Source organism: Pristiophorus japonicus, chromosome 21 (assembly GCF_044704955.1).
Source record: "Pristiophorus japonicus isolate sPriJap1 chromosome 21, sPriJap1.hap1, whole genome shotgun sequence".
NCBI classification, from domain to species: domain Eukaryota; kingdom Metazoa; phylum Chordata; class Chondrichthyes; family Pristiophoridae; genus Pristiophorus; species Pristiophorus japonicus.
The window spans coordinates 61,499,773-61,523,118 of record NC_091997.1 but is presented as its reverse complement, the minus strand read 5'-3'; the positions used below and the strand labels follow the sequence as shown (position 1 = coordinate 61,523,118).

Sequence of the window (23,346 nt, the reverse complement as noted above, 5' to 3'; positions counted from 1 at the left end):
TGGAAACATCCTCAAAAAATTCCAGAAGGTTTGTCTAGCATGATTTCCCTTTCATAAATCCATGCTGACTTGGACCTATCATGTCACCATTTTCCAAATGCACTGCTATGACATCCTTAATAATTGATTCCATCATTTTACCCACTACTGAGGTCAGGCTGACCGGTCTATAATTCCCTGTTTTCTCTCTCCCTCCTTTTTTAAAAAGTGGGGTTACATTGGCTACCCTCCACTCGATAGGAACTGATCCAGAGTCAATGGAATGTTGGAAAATGACTGTCAATGCATCCACTATTTCCAAGACCATCTCCTTAAGTACTCTGGGATGCAGTCCATCAGGCCCTGGGGATTTATCGGCCTTCAATTCCATCAATTTCCCCAACACAATTTCCCGACTAATAAGGATTTCCCTCAGTTCCTTCTCCTTACTAGACCCTCTGACCCCTTTTATATCCCGAAGGTTGTTGGTGTCCTCCTTAGTGAATACTGAACCAAAGTACTTGTTCAATTGGTCTGCCATTTCTTTGTTCCCAGTTATGACTTCCCCTGATGCCTGTGTATGGATTTTTTTTAACGTGTGATGGCCGTTACACACCAGCCACCACACGGGCTTGACAGAGCTAGGTCTTGGTCCAGTGGCAAGGATTAACCAGGACGACTGGAGACCTGCTCTGCTGCACGGACCTAGTGCGCACACATATCGCAGTGTGGACTGGGCCCGTGCTGCCCCTGGACCCTCGCCTCTCCTGGGTCCCGAACACATCCCTCTATGTACGGCGGCCCAGCCTGCAAGACCAACAGCAGGCTGGGGCCGTTAGAGGGAGCAACGTGCGGCAGCATAGAAACATAGAAAATAGGTGCAGGAGTAGGCCATTCGGCCCTTCTAGCCTGCACTGCCATTCAATGAGTTCATGGCTGAACATTCAACTTCAGTACCCCATTCCTGCTTTCTCGCCATACCCCTTGATCACCCGAGTAGTAAGGACCTCATCTAACTTCTTTTTGAATATATTTAGTGAATTGGCCTCAACAACTTTCTGTGGTAGATAATTCCACAGGTTCACCACTCTCTGGGTAAAGAAGTTCCTCCCCATCTCGGTCCTAAATGGCTTACCCCTTATCCTTAGACTGTGACCTCTGGTTCTGGACTTCCCCAACATTGGGAACATTCTTCCTGCATCTAACCTGTCTAACCCCGTCAGAATTTTAAATATTTCTATGAGGTCCCCTCTCATTCTTCTGAACTCCAGTGAATACAAGCCCAGTTGATCCAGTCTTTCTTGATAGGTCAGTCCCGCCATCCCGGGAATCAGTCTGGTGAACCTTCGCTGCACTCCCTCAATAGCAAGAATGTCCTTCCTCAGGTTAGGAGACCAAAACTGTACACAATACTCCAGGTGTGGCCTCACCAATGCCCTGTACAACTGTAGCAACACCTCCCTGTCCCTGTACTCAAATCCCCTTGCTATGAAGGCCAACATGCCATTTGCTTTCTTAACCGCCTGCTGCACCTGCATGCCAACCTTCAATGACTGATGTACCATGACACCCAGGTCTCTTTGCACCTCCCCTTTTCCTAATCTGTCACCATTCAGATAATAGTCTGTCTCTCTGTTTTTACCACCAAAGTGGATAACCTCACATTTATCCACATTATACTTCATCTGCCATGCATTTGCCCACTCACCTAACCTATCCAAGTCGCTCTGCAGCCTCACAGCATCCTCCTCGCAGCTCACACTGCCACCCAACTTAGTGTCATCCGCAAATTTGGAGATACTACATTTAATCCCCTCATCTAAATCATTAATGTACAGTGTAAACAGCTGGGGCCCCAGCACAGAACCTTGCGGTACCCCACTAGTCACTGCCTGCCATTCTGAAAAGTACCCATTTACTCCTACTCTTTGCTTCCTGTCTGACAACCAGTTCTCAATCCATGTCAGCACACTACCCCCAATCCCATGTGCTCTAACTTTGCACATCAATCTCTTGTGTGGGACCTTGTCGAAAGCCTTCTGAAAGTCCAAATATACCACATCAACTGGTTCTCCCTTGTCCACTCTACTGGAAACATCCTCAAAAAATTCCAGAAGATTTGTCAAGCATGATTTCCCTTTCACAAATCCATGCTGACTTGGACCTATCATGTCACCTCTTTCCAAATGCACTGCTATGACATACCACTGTAGCGATCAGCACATGCTGCTGCAGGAGGGCAACGGCTGGATCTGACGTCGCCCAAATCCAGGTCGCTGATTGCAGTGCGAGCAGGTACAGAAGGAGCGGCGAGAGCTCGTAGTATCACTCAATTAGAACGATATTTACACACACATTTGTAATGTGTTTGCTTCATGGGTTCTTTGCTGAAGAACACATTGCTATTAAGAACTAGTTGGTTTATTAACAAAGGTTTAACAATCACACTATACATTACTGGTTAATGCACTCGGCTCACAGCTGTATGCTCCATCATGGATGACCTAGACCCAACTGACTGGGGTTTGATTGAGCATACTCACATGTGCAACATTACAACATTCAGGTTTAATATTAGGTCCATGGGTTTCCCAGGCTTCTGAAAGTCGCTGGTGAAGGCAAGGCAACAAGACAATGGCAAATGACGAGGCTGAGTCAAACTCCAGGAAATACTGCAATAAATACTCAGTACTCACAGCTGCTTTTTACCTGCTAGTGGGAAAGGATTTTTTCACTGTACTTTTGCTGAGAGCTTGCTTTCTATAATTTGAAGGTTTTCTCAATCGCATCAGGGTGGGTTGCGCTGTGGCTGCCTTAGATTGGACTTTGGACGCATTAACCCCCCCGTGATGGGCGGAAGAGGGTCAGTGGAGGGTTAAAAAGGAAAATATGTGAAACCCGACCCCAACCTGGCATGAACGCGCCTGCTCCTGTTTGAGCTGATCCAAATAAGCCGCTCTGGAAAAGAGTGTCCATGATTATAACACGTCAGTGAGGTTCTGTTGCTCATATTTCTGCAGCCATTTAAATTTAACGCTGGCCAGCCTGGTGTCCCAGAGCTTGAGAAATACCGGATGCAGCAGGTAAGTCCAACACTGCTTATGGGCCAGGATGAACAGGTGTGCTTTCCTTTAGCCCCTCAAACAAATCTGCCGCAATCGTCCAACCACCGCCCCGACCCCCCCCCCCGGCGCAAATCTGCGATGTTTCCTGGACCTTCCTTCCTCTGGGTTGTTGGTCTAATTCCCCTCCACCAATCCGCAATGCCTCCTGGTTTTTGGGGACCATTGCCACAGTCCCTGGCTCTGCAGCTTTCTGCCGCTGGCTTTCCCACCGGCTAGCTTCTCAATCTGGCCAGCTGCCAGGCAAGAAACAGTATAAAAAAGTTATAATGAGGACCTGCCGTTAAATTCGGCAGTACGTCTGCGTTCCTGAGATTTACAGGCGTCCCGTAAATATCAAGGCCATTGCCTCAATGTGAGAGACAAGCTTAGTGTGTAAACGTGAGTCCCAGTGTGTGAGTTAGACAGCTCCCTCTCGTGTATGAGAGAAAGAAAGGAGCCGAAATTGTGTACCTCCCCATTTGGGGGCGGCAATAACCTCGAGGCGGGAGTTCCTGCACCAGGCGCGGAGGTCCCGTCCCACGACCTACATTCGGCTTGTCGCCCCGAGAGAGAGTGCAGCACAAAATATTGCGTTCCATGTGCTCTGGGGCGCGGGCAGAAGGCCTTGGCAAAGGGCGCAGTGCTGCCATGTAGACATTAAAGGTGAGGGCCAGTCTGTCGACTCTGCCTGTGGGAAATGGGGCCATCCCTGGATCACCACTCCGTGGTAGCAGCTCGGCACACAAGCAGAGTGATGGGCGACAAGACCGCGGCACGGCATGGCCCCCGCGATCAAACAGGAGGAAGGCCGTGACCGGTAAGTTGGCCTTTTTAAAATTTTGAACTTGGCATTTTCCCGTTCATTTTTGCCTCGCGAGCGGCCTGCAGCCCGATACGCGCCCCTTGAAGCTGTCGCAGGGTATCGCCTGTTGCAGCTTCAGGGGGTGCTACAGAATTTTTGCTCCGGGGCGAAAATGGGCCGCTGCGCACTGTGGTGATGTCGTTATTGCCGGTGGAGCGGGGTGCTACCGATTACTGCTGCCGCTAAACGGAATTTTGAGGGCGTTGTTAGCAACGCGTGCCTGGGCGGAAAGTTGTTTGCGCCCCGTTAGCACTGTAATATATATATATATATATATATATTATAGCTCCACCTGTGGACTACTGTGGCACTGCAGCCAGTGCTGTTTACAACAATAGAGAGAGAACAGGTCACCTGACTAGAGTTCCTGATGTTAGAAGCCATCTTAAAGCTGTGTGTGTGTTTGTGAGTTGTACTGAAGATGTAACAAATGGCGATGAGGATGGGATAATCGGAAAACAAAGCTGCAATTTTTGTTGGTGGATGATTCAGCCAACCGACAGAGAGACTTTGAGAGCTTCTCTATTTTAATTCACCGCTACAAATCCAAGGTAAATTACAAGCACACTTTTTTGAACTTATAGATTCCAGATGGCCGCACCTAAGGGAATAATAGGGCATTTGGGGGAGTTTCAACGCGACTGTGAAAGTTTCGGAGCGTATGTGGAGTGGCTAGAAATGTTTTTCACCACAAATAATATCGAAGTCCCCAATGATGAAAACCATAACCGGATGGTGTTAGAAAGACAATGGGCTATTTTCTTAACCGAAGCAGGGCCCGAAGTGTATGAAACCCTGAAAATTTTGCTTGTGCCTGTCAAGCCAAAGGGCACAACTCTTAAGCAGATTTCTAACTGAGTTAGAACAGCACTCCAATCCTGAGCCCTTGGAAATTGCTGAAAGTTATTGTTTCGGAATATGTTAACCGAAGAAAATATCAGTGAGTACATTGTAGCATTAAAAAAGCTATCTATTCACTATAATTTCGGAAACTTTCAGGACCGAGCATTGCGTGACCGCTTTGTTTGTGAAAAAATGATGCAACCAGAAGAAAGTTATTGACAACTCCTCACTTGACTTTTGATTTAGCTTGTCAGACAGCTATGTCAATGAACATGGCCGACCAATATACCTGAGAATTTCATACTATTTCCAGTCGTCAGATAACTGAGGTGAATCACCTGCAGGTTCAAAGTAAAAGGCGGTTGGGCCCCAAGGTCTCAGAAACTGGCAATGGTCCTGCTATCGGTGCCTGGGACAACACATTGCTCAAAGTTGTCCATATGTGAAGGCAGAGTGTTTCTTCTGCAGGAAAACTGGGCATCTTGCGAAGGCATGACGACTGAAGAGTAAACCAACTTTCAAAGCTATAAGTAGAAATCCCCAGAGACTACATAGCATGGAAGAAAAACAACAGTACGAGGCGGTTTTAGAGCTACACAGGAACACGAGGTTAACTAACAGCGATTCGAAAAGTATCATCATCCACGTAGATGTTGCAGGAACCAAGATTCCTGGGAAATCAACATTGGTGCACCGGTGAGTGTAGTACCGGAATCGCTATACCTCGACAAATTGCGTGATTTCCCACTGGAGAAATCCAAGATAGAGCTGCGAGGCTACTCAGGAATCTTGAATTATCAAGAATTATCCGAAGGTGTTCTGCGAAACAGACAGTCCGATCCAAGGCTTCAAGGCGAGTGTCAGGGTACAGAAGGATGCTAGATCGGTTTACTACAAGCCACGTTCCATACCATATGCACTCGAGGAGAAAGTTGAGCAAGAACTCAAAAGACTAGAGACTGAGAACATTATTTTTAAGATAGATCTATGTGATTAGGCTACACCCATTGTTGTGCCTAAGTCCGATGGTAAGGTAAGATTGTATGGTGATTATAAAGTAACCATAAACCAGGTTTTAGAGGGTAATGTCCCCAATACATTGCCAAATGTAGAAGATTTGTTCACAATGCTGACAGGTGGTCAGATCTTCTTAAAGTTGGATCTTACGAATGCCTACTTACAGCTTGAACTAGATGAGGAGTCCAAGTCATGATTGACTATAAATACTCACCTAGGCCTATATCAATTTAATAGGCTACCGTTTGGAGCGTCTTCCGCCCCTGCCATATTCCAAGGGGTGAAGAACCAGATTTTGCAAGATATTGAAGGGGTTGTATGTTATTTAGATGACATACTAATTTCAGCACCAAATAGGCAAATTCATAATAACATATTGAATGAAATTCTCATGCGGCTAGAGGAGCACAGAGTCCGAGTGTCTGCTCGCAAATGTGAGTTATTTCAAAACTCAGTGGAGTACTTGGGGTACAGAGTAGACAAAGATGGTTTACATCCAACCAAGGGAAAGCTGGATGCAATTAGAAATGCACCCACTCCCAAGAATGTCACTGAACTGCAATCATTTTTGGATCTTTTGAACTAGTATGGGAAGTTCCTACCAAATTTGGCTACAGTATTACATCCATTGAATGAACTATTGAAAAAACTGGCCCATTGGAAGTGGTTGGAGGAATGCGATACAGCATTCAAGGAGTGTAAAAGCAAATTGGTAGAGAGCACTATGTTAGTTTACTATGACGTATCTAAGGAGATCAAGCTAGCATGTGATGTCTCTCTGTATGGAGTTGGGGCAGTGATATCTCATATATTACGTAGTGGGGAGGAGAGACCAATTGTTTTTGCTTCATGCACTCAGTGCCAGTGAGCGTAATTATGCGCAAATCGAAAAGGAAGCTTTGGCATTAATTTTTGGGGTCAAGAAGTTCCACAAATACTTGTATGGTCATAAGTTTAACATCGTTACGGACCATAAGCCCCTGACAGCAATCCTCCATCCAAAGTCCCCAGTTCCAACATTAGCTTCAGCCTGAATGCAGAAATGGGCTTGATTTTGTCAGCATATACACGATATTGAATACAGACGATAAGCTGACTGCAGTAATGCTGATGCTATGTCTAGATTGCCTTCCCCATCACAAGTTACACCCAATAGGAAAGAAGTGTTTTATTTTTCATACATTGATAAATTGCCAGTCACAGCTGAAGAGATTGGTAGAGCAACCAAATGTGACCCAGTGATGACAAAGGTGTATGATTATATTGCAAATGGCTGGCAAATCAGGTAACAGACAAAGATATTCATCCATTCTTAATTCATTCCTATGAATGATCAGTCGATAAAGATTGTATCATGTGGGGTGCAAGAGTGGTTATACCAAATAAATTCAGGTCCAAATTAGTCGGAGACCTCCATGACCAGCACCTGGGAATATGCTTGACCAAGAGTTTTGCACGCAGTTACTTATGGTGGCCATGTCTAGATAAAGATATGGAGTACATCGTCAGTCAGTGTACGACATGTCAATCGGTAAGCAAGCAACTACAATCAGTACCATTACAGCCATGGAAATGGCCTCCCAGGATGTGGCAAAGGTAAATAGCGATTTTGCTGAGCTAGAAGGACAACAATTGTTCATTGTGATTGATAGCCATTCGAAGTGGGTCAAGATGTTTCCAATGTGGAAAGTAACAACAAGTAAAACATTAGACATTTTGCAAAGATTATTTTCTTCATTTGGCCTCCCAGAAGAAATTGTTTCTGATAGTGGACCACAATTTTGTTCAGAGTAATTTGTACAGTTCATGAGCAAAAATGGTGTGAAACATACCAAGGTTCCACTGTACAACCCTGCTTCAAATGGTGCAGCAGAGCGCACAGTACAAATTGTAAAACGTGCCCTCATAAAACAGATGTTGGATCCAAATCCAAAGAAACGACAGTTATCATTGGACCACAAATTGGCTAATTTTATAATTACGTATCGTAATACTCCTCATACAACTACTGGTAGAACACCAGCAGAGTTGTTTTCCAAATGACAGCCACGAACCAGGTTCTCGTTGTTAAAACCAAACTTGGCACAGTCCGTAGAAGAGACACGATTAAGACAGACAGAGAATCATGATCGAGGTAGAGTAAAAGAGAGAAGTGTGAAATTAAATCAGAAGGTGAGAGTGAAGAACCATCACCATAAATGGTTAAAGTGGTTACTAGGAAGAGTGGTGAAAATATGTGGTCCTCGCACATATTTGGTCAAGATGTTTGATCATGGACAGGTTAGGGTCACATTGATCATACTTTACCTACAGACGTGGAAGTAGTTGAAGGTGGGAATGATTCAATTATTTCTGACTCATCAGCTAGTTTTGATACAAGTAAAGTATCAGTAGCATATCCTTCCTCTAATGTACTGGAAACAAATCCAAGAGAAAGTCAGAATTTAAGTCCGAGTCCGAGTCAGGCAGACACACAGTCTGAAGTTAGAGAGCTTTCAAATGGAAATCAAGGGCATCCCTTAGAAGAAAACTTTCCTCAGGATCAGCCTCGAATGAGTCTAAGTTCGATACCATGTTTGGAAGATTCTGTTCGAGAGTGAAGGTATCCTCTTCGAAACAGAAAACAAGTGGTTAAGCTTAATTTGTAAATATGGCAAAATAAGTCCATATCTTTTGTTATGTATAACCATACAAGTTATGTATGCTGATTGTTATAATTACTTCTTCATTAAGGAGGGAGAAGTGTAATATATATAGCTCCACCTGTGGACTACTGTGGCACTGCAGCCAGTGCTGTTTGCAACAATAAAGAGGGAACAGGTCAGCTGACTAGAGTTCCTGATGTTCGCAGCAATCTTAAAGCTGTGTGTGTTTGTGAGTTGTACTGAAGATATAACAAGCACCCCCTTGCAAACGCCCTGAATTTCTCACCCAAAGTGTCCAAATGTGTGTAAAATAACAAACCCAACTGCATGTGAGGGAGAGAACAAAACACCTATGTGTATCAGAGAGAAGGCCTTGGTGTGTGTGAGAGCATCCCAAATGTCAGACAGGGTCCTGCATGAACAGTATCTTCTTCTTTCCCGCCATAAAGATGCACTTCTCTGTGCATATTGGCTCACATGGATCCTATTCATGCAACATCATCAACTCCACTTTCTAACATTGACTGTTCAAGGCGGATAGATTTTTAATAGGAAGGGGTGTCAAGGAGCAAATGGAGTTGAGGTACAGATCAGTCATGATCTAATGGAATTGCAGAAAAGGCTTGTGGGGCTGAATGTTTCTGTTCCTATGCTAGCATGGTGCTTGAACCAGGAGGCTACAGCACCCTTTGTTACTGCACTAACCTGCACAGCGGCCTCGTCCAACGCTGCCCTGCCTGCCACTTGCTGAAAATGTTTCCTTGCAAGGATCTCTTAACATCGCTTCCAGAGCTCTTTAACTGAAAGGAACTGTTCTGCTTCACCTCTGCGAATTATTGGACACCTTGCTCATTTTCTGAAGATTGGCAGCAACACCACATCAAAGGAAGTATTTTGCCCAGAACAGGATATGCAGGCATAGCTTTAAGATGCATCTGCATTTTTAAAGTTCTATATAGAAAATCCTGTCACAAATGCCTTTGCTCTCAGCACTGGAACCACAGCTGGCAAACATTATGAAGAGATCTCAGAAAACAAGGAGATCCCCTCTGTGCACTGGTGGCACAAATTGCACCTTGCAAAGTGCCCATCTCAGCATTGTACTGGGGGCAGAATTTCAACCTCTACCATCTTGCCACTTCCTCCCACTAGACCTCAGAAGACTGCCCTGCAGCAAATCTCTGAACAGTCTGTGAAGATTTTTATTTCAGCTTCCACACAAAGGGCTGGATTTTACGAACTTCAGTGGGTCTGTAGCGGTCTCGACCTCGCTGCTGTCTCCATCCCAGCCTCTACAATGAAATTCCCTTGATTGGGCTTGTTAAGCCCGTCCAGCGCATTTCCCGGCCAATTAGAGGAAGTGGGTCTGATGACATCATTTGATGACACGCCATCAGCCGGTTTCCTTAAAGGGACCAACTTTCTTTTGACATTTGTGCTGTCGGTGCTTTACAACACTGACCAGCACTGAATGGAGATGCAGAGTTACACCCAGCCTCTCCCATGTCTCCCTCCATATGCTTATGGCCATTCCTGGTCAGGTGCTGATGCCCTGTGCAGCATCAGTTGATTGTGGAGAAAGTTGGTGTTGTTGGTGATGCTGGTGTTGGGGCTGATCGTGGTGGGATTCTGAGGACCAAGGTAAGAGAGTTTCAAGAGCATCCATGCTGATGGAATAGATGGCAGGTGAAGTAGAGGTGACCGAAGCGATCTGTCAATGGTCGGGGAGGTAATGAGGTCAGGTTGGATGGAGACTTGTGTAAAGTCTTGCAGCATTCTGAATCTGTTGGGGAAATGCAGTTTAGAGAAGCTAGTGGTTAAGGGAACATTTCTCAATCAGCTGGAAGCTTTGACTTGACATTTGAAGCTGTCAACTCATCAGCTGATCCAATGGCCACTGATCTCCCGCCTCAGCTTCACAGACAAGGTCTAGGTGCAGCGGGAAACCGGTGGGCTACCTGTCACATCCAAACAGCTGGGAAAAAACTATTGCTAAGTGGCTGTAAACAAGCCACAAATGATTTTAATTGCCTCACTTGCCGCTCCGTGTTGGCTCTGCTCAGCACTGACAGACCCGACATTTGGTAAAGGTGCCTGGCTTTCCCACTTTCCCACCCGACCTGCCACCACTCGCGCCTGCTCACCCCCACCCCCGGAAAATCCAGCCGAAAGTATTTAGTAATGATGCGTAGTCCTTCAGGCTGATACAAGTATTTAACTCCTACAACAGTACACTATTCCTTGCCACAAATGGTCAAGTTCTCCATTAGAAGCAAAGAAAATCCGCAGGGATCGAAATTCGGACGCTAACGCCTGCTGCTAACGCCGGTGTTGGGTGTTAACTGAAAGTTAGGCGGTTGGGTGCTATTCACGCCTGACGCAAAATTCGGTGGTCATTTTTGAAGGTCGTTAAAACGTTATATCCTGCCAGCTAATGCCATGGAAATCATGACGTCAGTATGCGTGCAACTCCTGCTTGACGCCTCTATTGCGATATTTAGTTTGTACGGCTGACGTACCGCCTGAAAAAAGTGGTAGTTAAACAGCAGAACTTGGGCGGAATCGGCCAGAGAGCAAGGTAAGTTTTTTTGTTTATTTATTTATTCATTTTTTTCATTAGTTCTATCAGTGGGGAAGTTTGGTGTGGGTCGGAGATGTTTTTTTCTTCCTGTTTTCCGGCTAGCATGGCAGCAGCCACCCGATGATCAGCTGTGATCTTGTTGAATGGCGGAGCAGGCTCGAGGGGCTAGATGGCCTCCTCCTGTTCCTAGTTATGTTCTTATGTGAATTCAGTCGGCTTCCTGAGCTCCTGCCTGACGATGATTGTGCAGTGCCACGTTTTAGCGCTGCTCTCTCACCTTCGGGCGCCAGTTAGAGCCTGCACCTAATGCCTGGCGGTAATATCAGCACTCAGGCACTGACACCACCTCAAAAATGGCGGTACCGAATTTCGACCCCTCAGAGCCTGTCCAGAATATTCTAATTAGGCTGACTGGAAGATTTGCTGGGTGAATCAGACAGGATAAAGTCCCAGCCCATCACAATTCTAGCAATGTTACCAACTAAGATGAAAATCTATGCTACAGTATTGATCTAGTGCGGTGTGAAGCATAAATAAGTAAGCCATTGGCAGTAAGGCAGCTACTAAGTATATTGGGAATCTGTGGCATCGCTCATTCCAGTCACAGCTGATTCACAGATTCAATGCAGTATTTCATGTTGTGTGAGGTTGGGATGCAGCTTACAGCAGACCTGTGGGACCTCATGCTGTCGTCATTATTTTTCAGATGATCTACCAGCAGTTGAATCCTGGCATTCAATATGAGTATATTCTTCCCAAAGCGAATGTTGTCAGTCATCAGTTACCTCCCAGCATCAGACCAGGTAAGATTTAAAAAAAAAGACCTTGCATTTATATAGTGCCTGTTGTGTCCAAAGGTTATCCCGAAACACTATACACCGCTAATGGATTACTTTTGAAGTGTAGTCACTGTTGTAATGTAGGCAAATGCAGCAGCCAATTTACACACAGCAAGATCCCACAAACGGTAATGATATAAGTAAACAATGCATAGGTTCTGTTGATGTTGGTTGAGGGATGGCCAGGACATCAGGAAAACTCCACTGCTCTTTGAATAGTGCTGTGGGATCTTTTACACGTAATTTTTTCAAATGTTTATTGTATGAACTTGAGGGGGACATTCATTTAAATGTTTCATGAATCTATTATTTAGATTGGCCCCAAAATTTACGGGGAGGGAGCGGGAGTGTCTGCCAGCGGCTGGTAAACCCAGAAACACAAGGAATGTGAGGTCCTGCCGAAATTAACAATTGTTTTGCTCCGTTTTCCACCCAGATTGATGGGGGGGAAAGGCTGCTGTAGGCAGCAGGCATGGACCACTTGAGAAGATTGGGGAGTCAGTGTGGGTGGGCTTGAACCCCGAAGTGGGAAGAGAGATGGCAGGAGGCGGGGCCACATGGAAGTGAGAGATTGTGGCAGATTTGCCCGAGGACCAGAGAGAAGATCAGTTACTTGTTAGATCCACCAGCTCTCGCCTCCCTTTATGTCAGGTTTCCCGAGCCCTGGGAAACCTGGCATGCTGCCGTTAAATTCAAATTGATGATATAATCCGAGGCATGCAGCCTCATTTAAATATTATAATTACCGACCTACCTCCCCAGACAGTTAGTTGCCCAACCCCAAACCTGTTAAAAAGGAAGTCAGCGTGTTCGCAGCAGGTTGTGGTTGGGTGGGTTTCCCATTTTTTCAAATTTATTCACCCCCTCCCGCCAATCTTGGGGGTGTTAAAATTATGCTCTTAATGTCCCAGGTTTGATTGTGTTGAGTTAGTTAGTAGGGAAAGGAATTGTATAATAAATGGTAAGATTTTAAATGGACTGGAGAATCAATGGAAGCATCAGATGCAGATGCTAGGAAACATGGCAGCGCAACCAGAAAATCTGTCCCCATAACCCTTGATCATTCTGGTAATCCCATCAAGGTGAATATATCTTTCCTAATATGCTGGTCCTGATATTTACAGTGAAGCTGGGAGGGTACGGGAGAGGCCGATAGCACCCGGCAAGGCCGGGGACGCGATGTCCTGCTGAATTTAATGGCAGAACTTCATTATAATTTTTAATTCTGCAACTCATAAGCATATGGAGGGAGTCATGGGAGAGCCTGTACCTTTGTGCAGAGCTTCAGTGGTTGCAGAACCTCAATGCTGTAGAACACTGACAACACAACTGTCAAAATGAATGTAGACATGGTCCCATAACCGGCTGCTGACGTGTCATCAAATGATGTCATCAGACCCGTTTCTTTTTAATTGGCCAGGAACCTCGCAGGGCAGGCTTAACAAGCCCCTTCAACGGAAAATTATTTTCACAGAGCGGGATAGTGCCGGGAGCGTGGTCCGCCACCTACCTTGTCCACACTGGGCCCGTCTTGGTCGGTGAAATCGTGGCCCGACTCTGTGTTTTCTGTTTTGTAGCCAGCTCTCAAAAAATTCTCCTCCCTGTCCTGTCACTACACATATTCTGACCTTAGTCATGAGCCTAAGATGCGATCCTTTATCAAAGGCTTTTTATAAATCCAAATGAATCACATCCTGTATTACCCTCACCCACCCTTTCTGTTACTTCTTCATAGAATTCAATAAGGTTGGCCAAAAATTACCTTCCCTTTTGGAATCCGTGCTAACTACACTTTATTATAGTTTCAGTCTCTAGATAGTTTTCTATTACATCTTGGAGTAAGGCTTTCACTATCTTTCCTACCACCAAGGTTAAGCTAAATGGTCTACAGTTCCCTGGACTTGCTCTATTTCCCTTTTTGTATATTGGAATCACATTAGCTGTCCGCCAGTCCTCTGACATATTACATTTTCTAATGAATTTTTATATTATGTAATGGTTCCTCTGCCGTCTCGAACTTATTTTAATATGCATGATGCAATCCATCTGGACCAGGGGCTTTATTTAAGTTTGATTAGTTTGTCAATTATCTCCCTCCTTTCTATCTTAAATGTCTTTATATCTTTTTTGATCTCTTCTACTAATGTTATGTCCACCATGTTAGTCTCCCTGGTAAAGACCGAGGCAAAGTAATTACTGAATAATTCTGCCATTTTGCTGTCATTACCTGTGAGTTTATTGAATGCATCCCTTAGTGGCCCTATCTCTATTTATTTACAAGGATGATACCAAACTAAGAGGGTACGACTATCAGGAAAGACTGAATAGGCTGGGGCTCCTGATAGGGTAATTGTAGAGAAGGTGTATCCAATGGTGGGAGAGTCCAAAACTAGGGGTCATAAATATAAGATAGTCGCTCAGAAATGCAATCAGGAATTCAGGAGAAACTTCTTTACTCAAAGTGCTGAGAATGTGGAACTCGCTGCCACAAGGAGCAGCTGAGGTGAATAGCAGCGATGGATTTAAGGGGAAGCTGGATAAACACAAGGAGAAAGGAGAAGGACATGCTGATGGGGTTCGATGTAGTGGGGTGGGAAGAGGCTGGTGTTGAGCACAAACACCAGCACAGACCTGTTTTAGCCGAATGTCCTGTTTCTGTCCTGTAAAATTCCATGTGATTCCATGTACCTGCTGATAGTTGTACTAGCTCCTTGGTATCCGAACAATATATGTTAGAAATCTTTGTAGAGCACTGATTTATTAAATACATTTCTAACTGAAATTCACATAATTTAGTAAATCGTTTTTCCATACCTCCTGGTGAGTGCTGGTGAATTCTTCATTTTGCTTTTTCCTTCTAGGAGATCCACTCAATGGTCAATTGGATGTCACAGAAGACTCCTCTGCAGTAAATTTAGGTTATGAGAATACAAATTTCCAGACTCGGCATCCTGAAAGATTCCCGTCACATGAGCCAGACAATCAGGTAGCACCGCGTTTCCGGGAATACAACTGGAAACAGGTTGGGATGACAGAATGTACAGCTACTTGTGGCAGAGGTAAGTGTTGCTGGTTACAAATGCGTGTGATATTTGCAATTTGTCTCCCCGGACAGGATCTGGGAGAACAGAAGATTGCAGTAAGAGATAAAAGCCAAAGGGCAGATTGACAGCTTGTTTTTCTTTAGTAACAGGCTAACACCATTCCATATCTGTAAACAAAGGTCAATATTTCTTTCACCATCCAAATATCTGTGTACCAAGTCAAGCTGTTTGCTGTGGAGTCTTTTGGCTGCTATCCAAGAACAACAGCCAAGAGGACCCAAACAACAAAATACCTATGCTGGATCTTTAGAAAAAGATTGCATCTACCTATGTGGACCCTCGGTCATTTTGTTATCCGCCTGATATTAAGGCAGGAAATGAGGTGGAGAGCATAGTTTATCGTTCATTTCATTTGTATATTATTTCAATGTTTATGTCTGCTGTAGATACAAATGCTCCATCCTTAGACACCACCTTTCCCCGCAGTGATCCTCAGTGGTTGAACTCCAAACCATCATCAATACCTTCACCGAAGCATACAAGAGTATGGGCCTTACACTAAACATCCGTAAGACAAAGATTCTCTACATAAGAACATAAGGAACAGGAGCAGGAGTAGGCCATTTGGCCCCTCGAGTCTGCTCCACCATTTAATAAGATCATGGCAGATCTGATCATGGACTCAGCTCCACTTCTCTGTCCGCTCCCATAACCATTTATTCCCTTATTACTCAAAAATCTGTCTATCTCCGCCTTAAATATATTCAATGACCCAGCCTCCACAGCTCTCTGGGGAGAGAATTCCACAGATTTACAACTCTCAAAGAGAAGCAATTCCTCCTCATCTCAGTTTTAAATGGGCGGCCCCTTATTCTGAGACTATGTCCCCTAGTTTTAGTTTCCCCTATGAGTGGAAATATCCTCTCTGCATCCACCTTGTCGAGCCTCCTCATTATCTTACATCTTTCGATAAAATCACCTCTCATTCTTCTGAACTCCAATGAGTATAGACCCAACCTACTCAACCTGTCTTCATATGTCAACCCCCTCATCTCCAGAATCAACCAAGTGAACCTTCTCTGAACAGCCTCCAATGCAGGTATATCCTTCCGTAAATATGGAGCCAAAACTGCGCACAGTACTCCAGGTGTGGTCTCACCAATACCCTGTACAATTGTAGCAGGACTTCTCTGCTTGTATACTCTATCCCCCTTGCATTAAAGGCCAACATTCCATTTGCCTTCCTGATCACTTGCTGTACCTACATACTAACTTTTTGTGTTTCATACACAAGAACCCCCAAGTCCCTCTGTACTGCAGCACTTTGCAATTTTTCTCCATTTAAATTATAATTTGCTTTTCTAGTTTTTCTGCCAAAGTAGATAACCTCACATTTTCCCACATTCTACTCCATCTGCCAAATGTTTGCCCACTCACTTAGCCTGGCCATATTCCTCTGTAGAGTTCTTGTGTCCTCCTCACAATTTGCTTTCCCACCATCTTTGTATCATCAGCAAACTTGACTACCTTACACTTGGTCCCTGCATCCAAGTCATTAATATAGATTGTAAATAGTTGAGGCCCCAGCACCGATCCGTGCAGCACCCCATTAGTTATTGCTAACTGAAAAGTGACCCATTTATCTCGACTCTCTTTTCTGTTAGTTAGCCAATCCTCTATCCATGCTAATATATTACCCCCAATCCCGTGAACTTTTATCTTGTGCAGGACCTTTTTATGTCGCACCTTATAGAATGCCTTCTGGAAATCCAAATACACCACATCCACTGGTTCCCCCTTATCCACCCTGCTCGTTACATCCTCAAAGAACTCCAGCAAATTTGTCAAACATGATTTCCCTTTCATAAAACCATTCTGACTGCTTGATTGAATTATGCTTTTCCAAATGTCCCACTACTACTTCCTTAATAATGGACTCCAGCATTTTCCCAACGACAGATGTTAGGCTAACCGGTCTATAGTTTCCTGCTTTATTAAATAGGGGCGTTACATTTGCGCTTTTCCAATCCGCTGGGACCTCCCCAGAATCCAGGGAATTTTGGTAGATTACAACCAATGCATCCACTATCTCTGCAGCCAGTTCTTTAAGACCCTAGGATGTAAGCCATCAGGTCCAGGGGACTTGTCCACTTTTAATCCCAATATTTTACTGAGTACTACTACTTTAGTGATAGTGATTGTATTAAGTTCTTCCCTCCCAAAAGTCCTTTGATTATCCACTATGAGATGTTTTTAGTGTCTTCTACTGTGAAGACCGATACAAAATATTTGTTCAATGTCTCTGCCATTTCCCTGTTCTCCATTATTAGTTCCCCAGTTTCATCCTCTAAGGGACCAACATTTACTTTAGCCACTCTTTTCCTTTTTATGTACCTGTAGAAACTCTTACTATCTGTTTTTATATTTCATGCTAGTTTACTTTCATAATCTATCTTCCCTCTCTATCATTTTTTTAGTCGTTTTTTGCTGGTTTTTAAAAGTTTCTCAATCCCCAGGCCTCCCACTAGACTTGGCCACATTGTATGCCCTTGTTTTCAATTTGATACCCTCCCTTATTTCCTTAGTTAGCCGTGGATGGTTATCCCTTCTCTTACAGCCTTTCCTTCCCATTGGGATATATTTTTGTTGAGAGTTATGAAATATCTCCTTGAATGTCTGCCACTGCTCATCAACCGTCCCACACTTTAATCTATTTTCCCAGTCCACTTTAGCCAACTCTGCCTTCATACGTTTGTAGTCTCTTGTATTTAAGCTTAGGACACTGGTTTGAGAACCAACTTTCTCACCCTCTAACTGAATTTGAAATTAAACCATGTTATTCCGAGATGATCCTTTACTTGGAGATCGTTTATTAATCCTGTCTCATCAACAGATCGAAGATAGCCTGCTCCTGATTGGTTCCACAACGTACCATTCAAGGAAACTATCCCGGATACACTCTATGAACTCTTCCTCAACGCCAACCTGGCCAATTTGCTTTGTCCAATCAATATGAAGGTTAAAATCGCTCATGCTTATTCCTGTTTCTTTTTTACAAGCCTCCATTATTTCTTGATTTATACTCCGTCCAACAGTGTAGTACTGTTAGGGGGCCTATAGACTACGCCCACCAGTGACTTTTTCCCCTTATTATTCCTTATCTCCACCCAAACTGATTCAACATCTTGATCTTCTGAACCAATATCGTTTCTCACTAACGCACTGATCTCATCCTTTATTAACATCCTCTCCCAACCTGCCCCCGCCACACAATACTGCCTCTCGATGATCAAAATCCATGACGAGGCCTTGGACAACGTGGAAGCCAAGCGCAAACAGCGGAAGGAGCGCCAGCCACCCGTCCCTTCAACCACCGTTTCCCCACCTGTGACAGGGACTGTAGGCCCCGCATTGGGCTCATCAGTCACCTGAGAACTCGCATTAGTGCAGAAGCAAGTCATCCTCAACTCCAAGGGGCTGCCTAAGAAGAAGAAGATCACCAAGAAATTACTGGACACTAAAAAAGGGCTAAGACCCATCAACAACAAAGACTTGTATTTATATAGAGCCTTTAACATAGTAAAACGTCCCGAGGGGCTTCACAGGAGCATAATAAAACAACATTTGACACCAAGCCACAAGGAGAAATTAGGGCAGATGACCAAAAGCTAGCTGAGTTCCTTGTTGTGACTAATATATCACTGCATACACTAGGGGTGAGATGCTAGGTATAGAAACATAGAAATTTACAGCGCAGAAGGAGGCCATTCCGGCCCATCGTGTCCGCGCCGGCCGACAAAGAGCCGCACGGCCCTTGGTCAGTAGCCCTAAAAGTTACATATAAACCTATGAACAATGACGGAAAGGCAAAGAGCATCCAGCCCAACCAGTCCGCCTCACCACAACTGCGACACCCCTTACACTGAAACATTCTACACTCCACCCCAACCGGAGCCATGTGATCTCCTGGGAGAGGCAAAAACCAGATAAAAACCCAGGCCAATTTAGGGAGAAGAAATCTGGGAAAGTTCCTCTCCGACCCATCCAAGCGATCGACACTAGTCCAGGAGATCACCCTGGCCGTATTCTATTCCCTGCAGTACTTACCATTATATCTGCGCTGTCCAACAAAAGGTCATCCAGTCTAATCCCAATTACCAGCTCTAGGTCCGTAACCCTGCAGGTTACGGCACTTTAAGTGCCCATCCAACCATCTCTTAAAAGTGCTGAGCGTTTCTGCATCCACCACTCTTCCAGGCAGCGAGTTCTAGATCCCCAAAACCCTCTGTGTAAAGAAGCCCCCCCCCCCCCCTCAAATCCCCTCTAAACCTTCCACCAACCACCTTAAAACTATGCCCCCTCGCAAATAGACCCCATCACCAATGTAAGTAGACCCTTATTATCCACTATGTCCAGGCCCCTCAATATTTTGAACACCTCAAAGAGGTCTCCTCTCAACCTTCTCTGTTCCAATGAGAACAAACTCAGCCTATCCAATCTGTCCTCATAACTAAGATTCTCCATTCCAGGCAGCATCCTAGTAAATCTCCTCTGCACCCTCTCTAGTGCAATCACGTCCTTCCTATAATATGACGATCAGAACTGCACGCAGTACTCCAGCTGTGGCCTAACCAAATTATTATACAATTTAAGCATAACCTCCCTGCTCTTATATTCTATGCCTCGGCCAATAAAGGCAAGCATTCTGTATGCCTTCTTAACCACCTTATCCACCTGGCCTGCAACTTTCAGGGATCTGTGGACAAGCACTCCAAGATCCCTTTGTTCATCTACACTATTAAGTTGCCTACCGCTTAATCTGCATACCCTTTCCTTATTAGCCTTCTCAAAGTGCATCACCTCACACTTCTCTGAATTAAATTCCATTTGCCACTGCTCTGCCCACCTGACCAGTAGATTGATGTCCTCCTGCAGCCCATGACTTTCTTCTTCATTATCAACCATACAGCCAATTTTAGTGTCATCTGCAAACTTCTTAATCATACTCCCTATATTCAAAAAATCATTAATATGTACCACAAAAAGCAAGGGACCCAGTACTGAGCCCTGCGGAACCCCACTGGAAACATCCTTCCAGTCACAAAAACATCCATCAACCATTACCCTTTGCTTCCTACCTCCAAACCAATTTTGGATCCAACTTGCCACTTTGCCCTGTATCCCATGGGCTTTAACCTTCATGACCAGTCTATCATGTGGGACCTTATCAAAAGCCTTGCTAAAGTCCATATACACTACATCATATGCAGTACCCTCATCGACCCTCTGAATTTTTTGAGGAGGTAATTAAATCAGGTTAGTCAAACACGTACCTATGTACATCGTGATCTTCTGAACTCATTCTGATCATCTTAGGGGTCGGACAGGAATTTCCCAATGTTTTTTCTCTGAATTGACCTAGGGTTTTTAAAATCTGTTTATTTGACTTTCCTTGGCGATTACATAGCTGCTGGGAAAAGTGACCACTGGAGGTCATGATGCTTAATTGTGTTGTGACTGTTTGAGACCGGCTTTATGGACCAGCCGATCTTTTTCTCTCCATCTGTCCAGGTGTGCAGACACAGGCTTCCCTATGGCCCCAGAGCCATGACTGAGCCGGGAATGTGTGGGACATTAGTTGGAGTTTCAGGGTCCGAAATTGCCCTCTGCCCCAAATGGGCTGCACTTACCATTTCTTTTAAGTTTTTCTCCACCCCAATCAATGGGGCGGAGATCCAATCGAATTCAGCATTTGTTTTTGTGTGTGTGTGTCGTGGCCACTGCGGGCAGCAGTTCGGCTGCTTGATCAGTCATCAGAGTCGCTGATAACGTCAGCACAACGCGGACATGCCGTGTCACACTGACGTGTCACAACGTCCCTCCCCTTCAGTTAAAGGGGAGGGCCGCTGCGAACTCTGCAAAGTTTTTAGTTAGGTCCACTGGGCCACCACGGAGGGGGTGGCAGGCTGCCTGTTGCCTGCCCGGCCGAACCGTGGGCAAAACTTTCTATAGATATGTAAAGAGAAAAAAGTTAGTAAAGACAAACGTAGGTCCCCTGCAGTCAGAATCAGGGGAAGTCATAACGGGGAACAAAGAAATGGCAGACCAATTGAACAAGTACTTTGGTTCGGTATTCACTAAGGAGGACACAAACAACCTTCCGGATATAAAAGGGGTCAGAGGGTCTAGTAAGGAGGAGGAACTGAGGGAAATCTTTATTAGTCAGGAATTTGTGTTGGGGAAATTGATGGAATTGAAGGCCGATAAATCCCCAGGACCTGATGGACTGCATCCCAGAGTACTTAAGGAGGTGGCCTTGGAAATAGCGGATGCATTGACAGTCATTTTCCAACATTCCATTGACTCTGGATCAGTTCCTATGGAGTGGAGGGTAGCCAATGTAACCCCACTTTTTAAAAAAGGAGGGAGAAAGAAAACAGGGAATTATAGACCGGTCAGCCTGACCTCAGTAGTGGGTAAAATGATGGAATCAATTATTAAGGATGTCATAGCAGCGCATTTGGAAAAAGGTGACATAATAGTCAGCATGGATTTGTGAAAGGGAAATCATGCTTGACAAATCTTCTGGAATTTTTTGAGGATGTTTCCAGTAAAGTGGACAAGGGAGAACCAGTTGATGTGGTATATTTGGACTTTCAGAAGGCTTTCGACAAGGTCCCACACAAGAGATTAATGTGCAAAGTTAAAGCACATGGGATTGGGGGTAGTGTGCTGACGTGGATTGAGAACTGGTTGTCAGACAGGAAGCAAAGAGTAGGAGTAAATGGGTACTTTTCAGAATGGCAGGCAGTGACTAGTGGGGTACCGCAAGGTTCTGTGCTGGGGCCCCAGCTGTTTACATTGTACATTAATGATTTAGACAAGGTAATTAAATGTAGTATCTCCAAATTTGCGGATGACACTAAGTTAGGTGGCAGTGTGAGCTATGTGAGGAGGATGCTATAAGGTTGCAGAGTGACTTGGATAGGTTAGGTGAGTGGGCAAATGCATGGCAGATGAAGTATAATGTGGATAAATGTGAGGTTATCCACTTTAGTGGTAAAAACAGAGAGACAGACTATTATCTGAATGGTGACAGATTAGGAAAAGGGGAGGTGCAACGAGACCTGGGAGAAACGTTTAAAATTCTGACGGGGTTAGACAGGTTAGATGCAGGAAGAATGTTCCCAATGTTGGGGAAGTCCAGAACCAGGGGACACAGTCTAAGGATAAGGGGTAAGCCATTTAGGACTGAGATGAGGAGAAACTTCTTCACCCAGAGAGTGGTGAACCTGTGGAATTCTCTACCACAGAAAGTTGTTGAGGCCAATTCACTAAATATATTCAAAAGGGTGTTAGATGAAGTCCTTACTACTAGGGGGATCAAGGGGTATGGCGAGAAAGCAGGAATGGGGTCCTGAAGTTGCATGTTCAGCCATGAACCCATTGAATGACGGTGTAGGCTAGAAGGACCGAATGGCCTACTCCTGCACCTATTTTCTATGTTTCTATGTTTCTATAATTGTTGGCCCCACCTGGCAGTCGGCCGACAAAGAAAAAAAGGAGTGTCAGGCAGCGTGACCTCCGCTTTACGGGCGGACGCGCTGCCCAGCCACAGCCAGCTCCCCACTGGGGAAAGCGGTCAGCGGCACCGACCGGCGACGGCGCCCCTTCCGCGGGGCAATTCTGCACGGGGGTCGCTGCCAGTCGGTAAAGGGGTCGGCGCGTGCCCAACGCAGCGGGAAAACAGGCGGTGCGGTAACCTGTTCCTGCCGCTTCCTGGGGCAATTTCGGACTGGTTGGCCCATTCATCTGTCCCCGTCGGGAAGGTCTCTCCGCTCCATTCCCACCTTCGAGCGGCGGTAATGCAGCTTATAGAGGGGGGGCAATTTATCCCATCAGTCTTTTATTCCAAGATCGAATGCCAGACTACATGAGATATCGACGAGCTTAACGCATCTGGTTTACAGATTTAAGTTTGAAGAAAGATTCTTCACCGATGCAGTGTCGTATTCCTTCTGGAGAATGGATTTGAATATTTTTGGTGTATACATGTTAACCTGACATTAGCCTTACCCTAAAATCAAGTGTATAGACGCACCTGTGTATAGTTTGCACCCAATTTTACAGTGGCTGCTTTGGTTAAAAACTCATTATTGTACTAGTCGAACCTCTCTATTTAAAAGATATAAAAATATGCCTGTAGGTTTATCTAATGCACTGAACATTTTGTTTAATTACATAGTATTTTTGGTACTTATGTACGATGTTTGTGGCTGTTTCAGGCTCACACTACACAGTATTTCACTGTGTAAATAGAAACACACATGGGGAAGTGTCAGACAACCTGTGCGATATCAGCACAAAGCCCAGTTCTGAGGAAGAGGCCTGCAATATTAACCCCTGTCCAGCCTTGTACGTTACAAATTTCA

General features: G+C 44.9%; 1 protein-coding gene across 3 annotated transcripts in view; it reads left to right on the top strand.

Annotated features, from left to right (window-relative positions):
* LOC139234017 (thrombospondin type-1 domain-containing protein 4-like) overlaps window positions 1-23,346 on the top strand; it is a 343,337-nt gene that overhangs the window by 236,643 nt on the left and 83,348 nt on the right. For all 3 annotated transcript variants that reach the window (XM_070864853.1, XM_070864851.1, XM_070864852.1), the window contains 3 exons: window positions 11,738-11,834; window positions 14,732-14,929; window positions 23,200-23,329. In XM_070864853.1, the coding sequence (XP_070720954.1) occupies window positions 11,738-11,834; window positions 14,732-14,929; window positions 23,200-23,329 (425 nt within the window). The remainder of the gene's footprint in view (window positions 1-11,737; window positions 11,835-14,731; window positions 14,930-23,199; window positions 23,330-23,346) is intronic.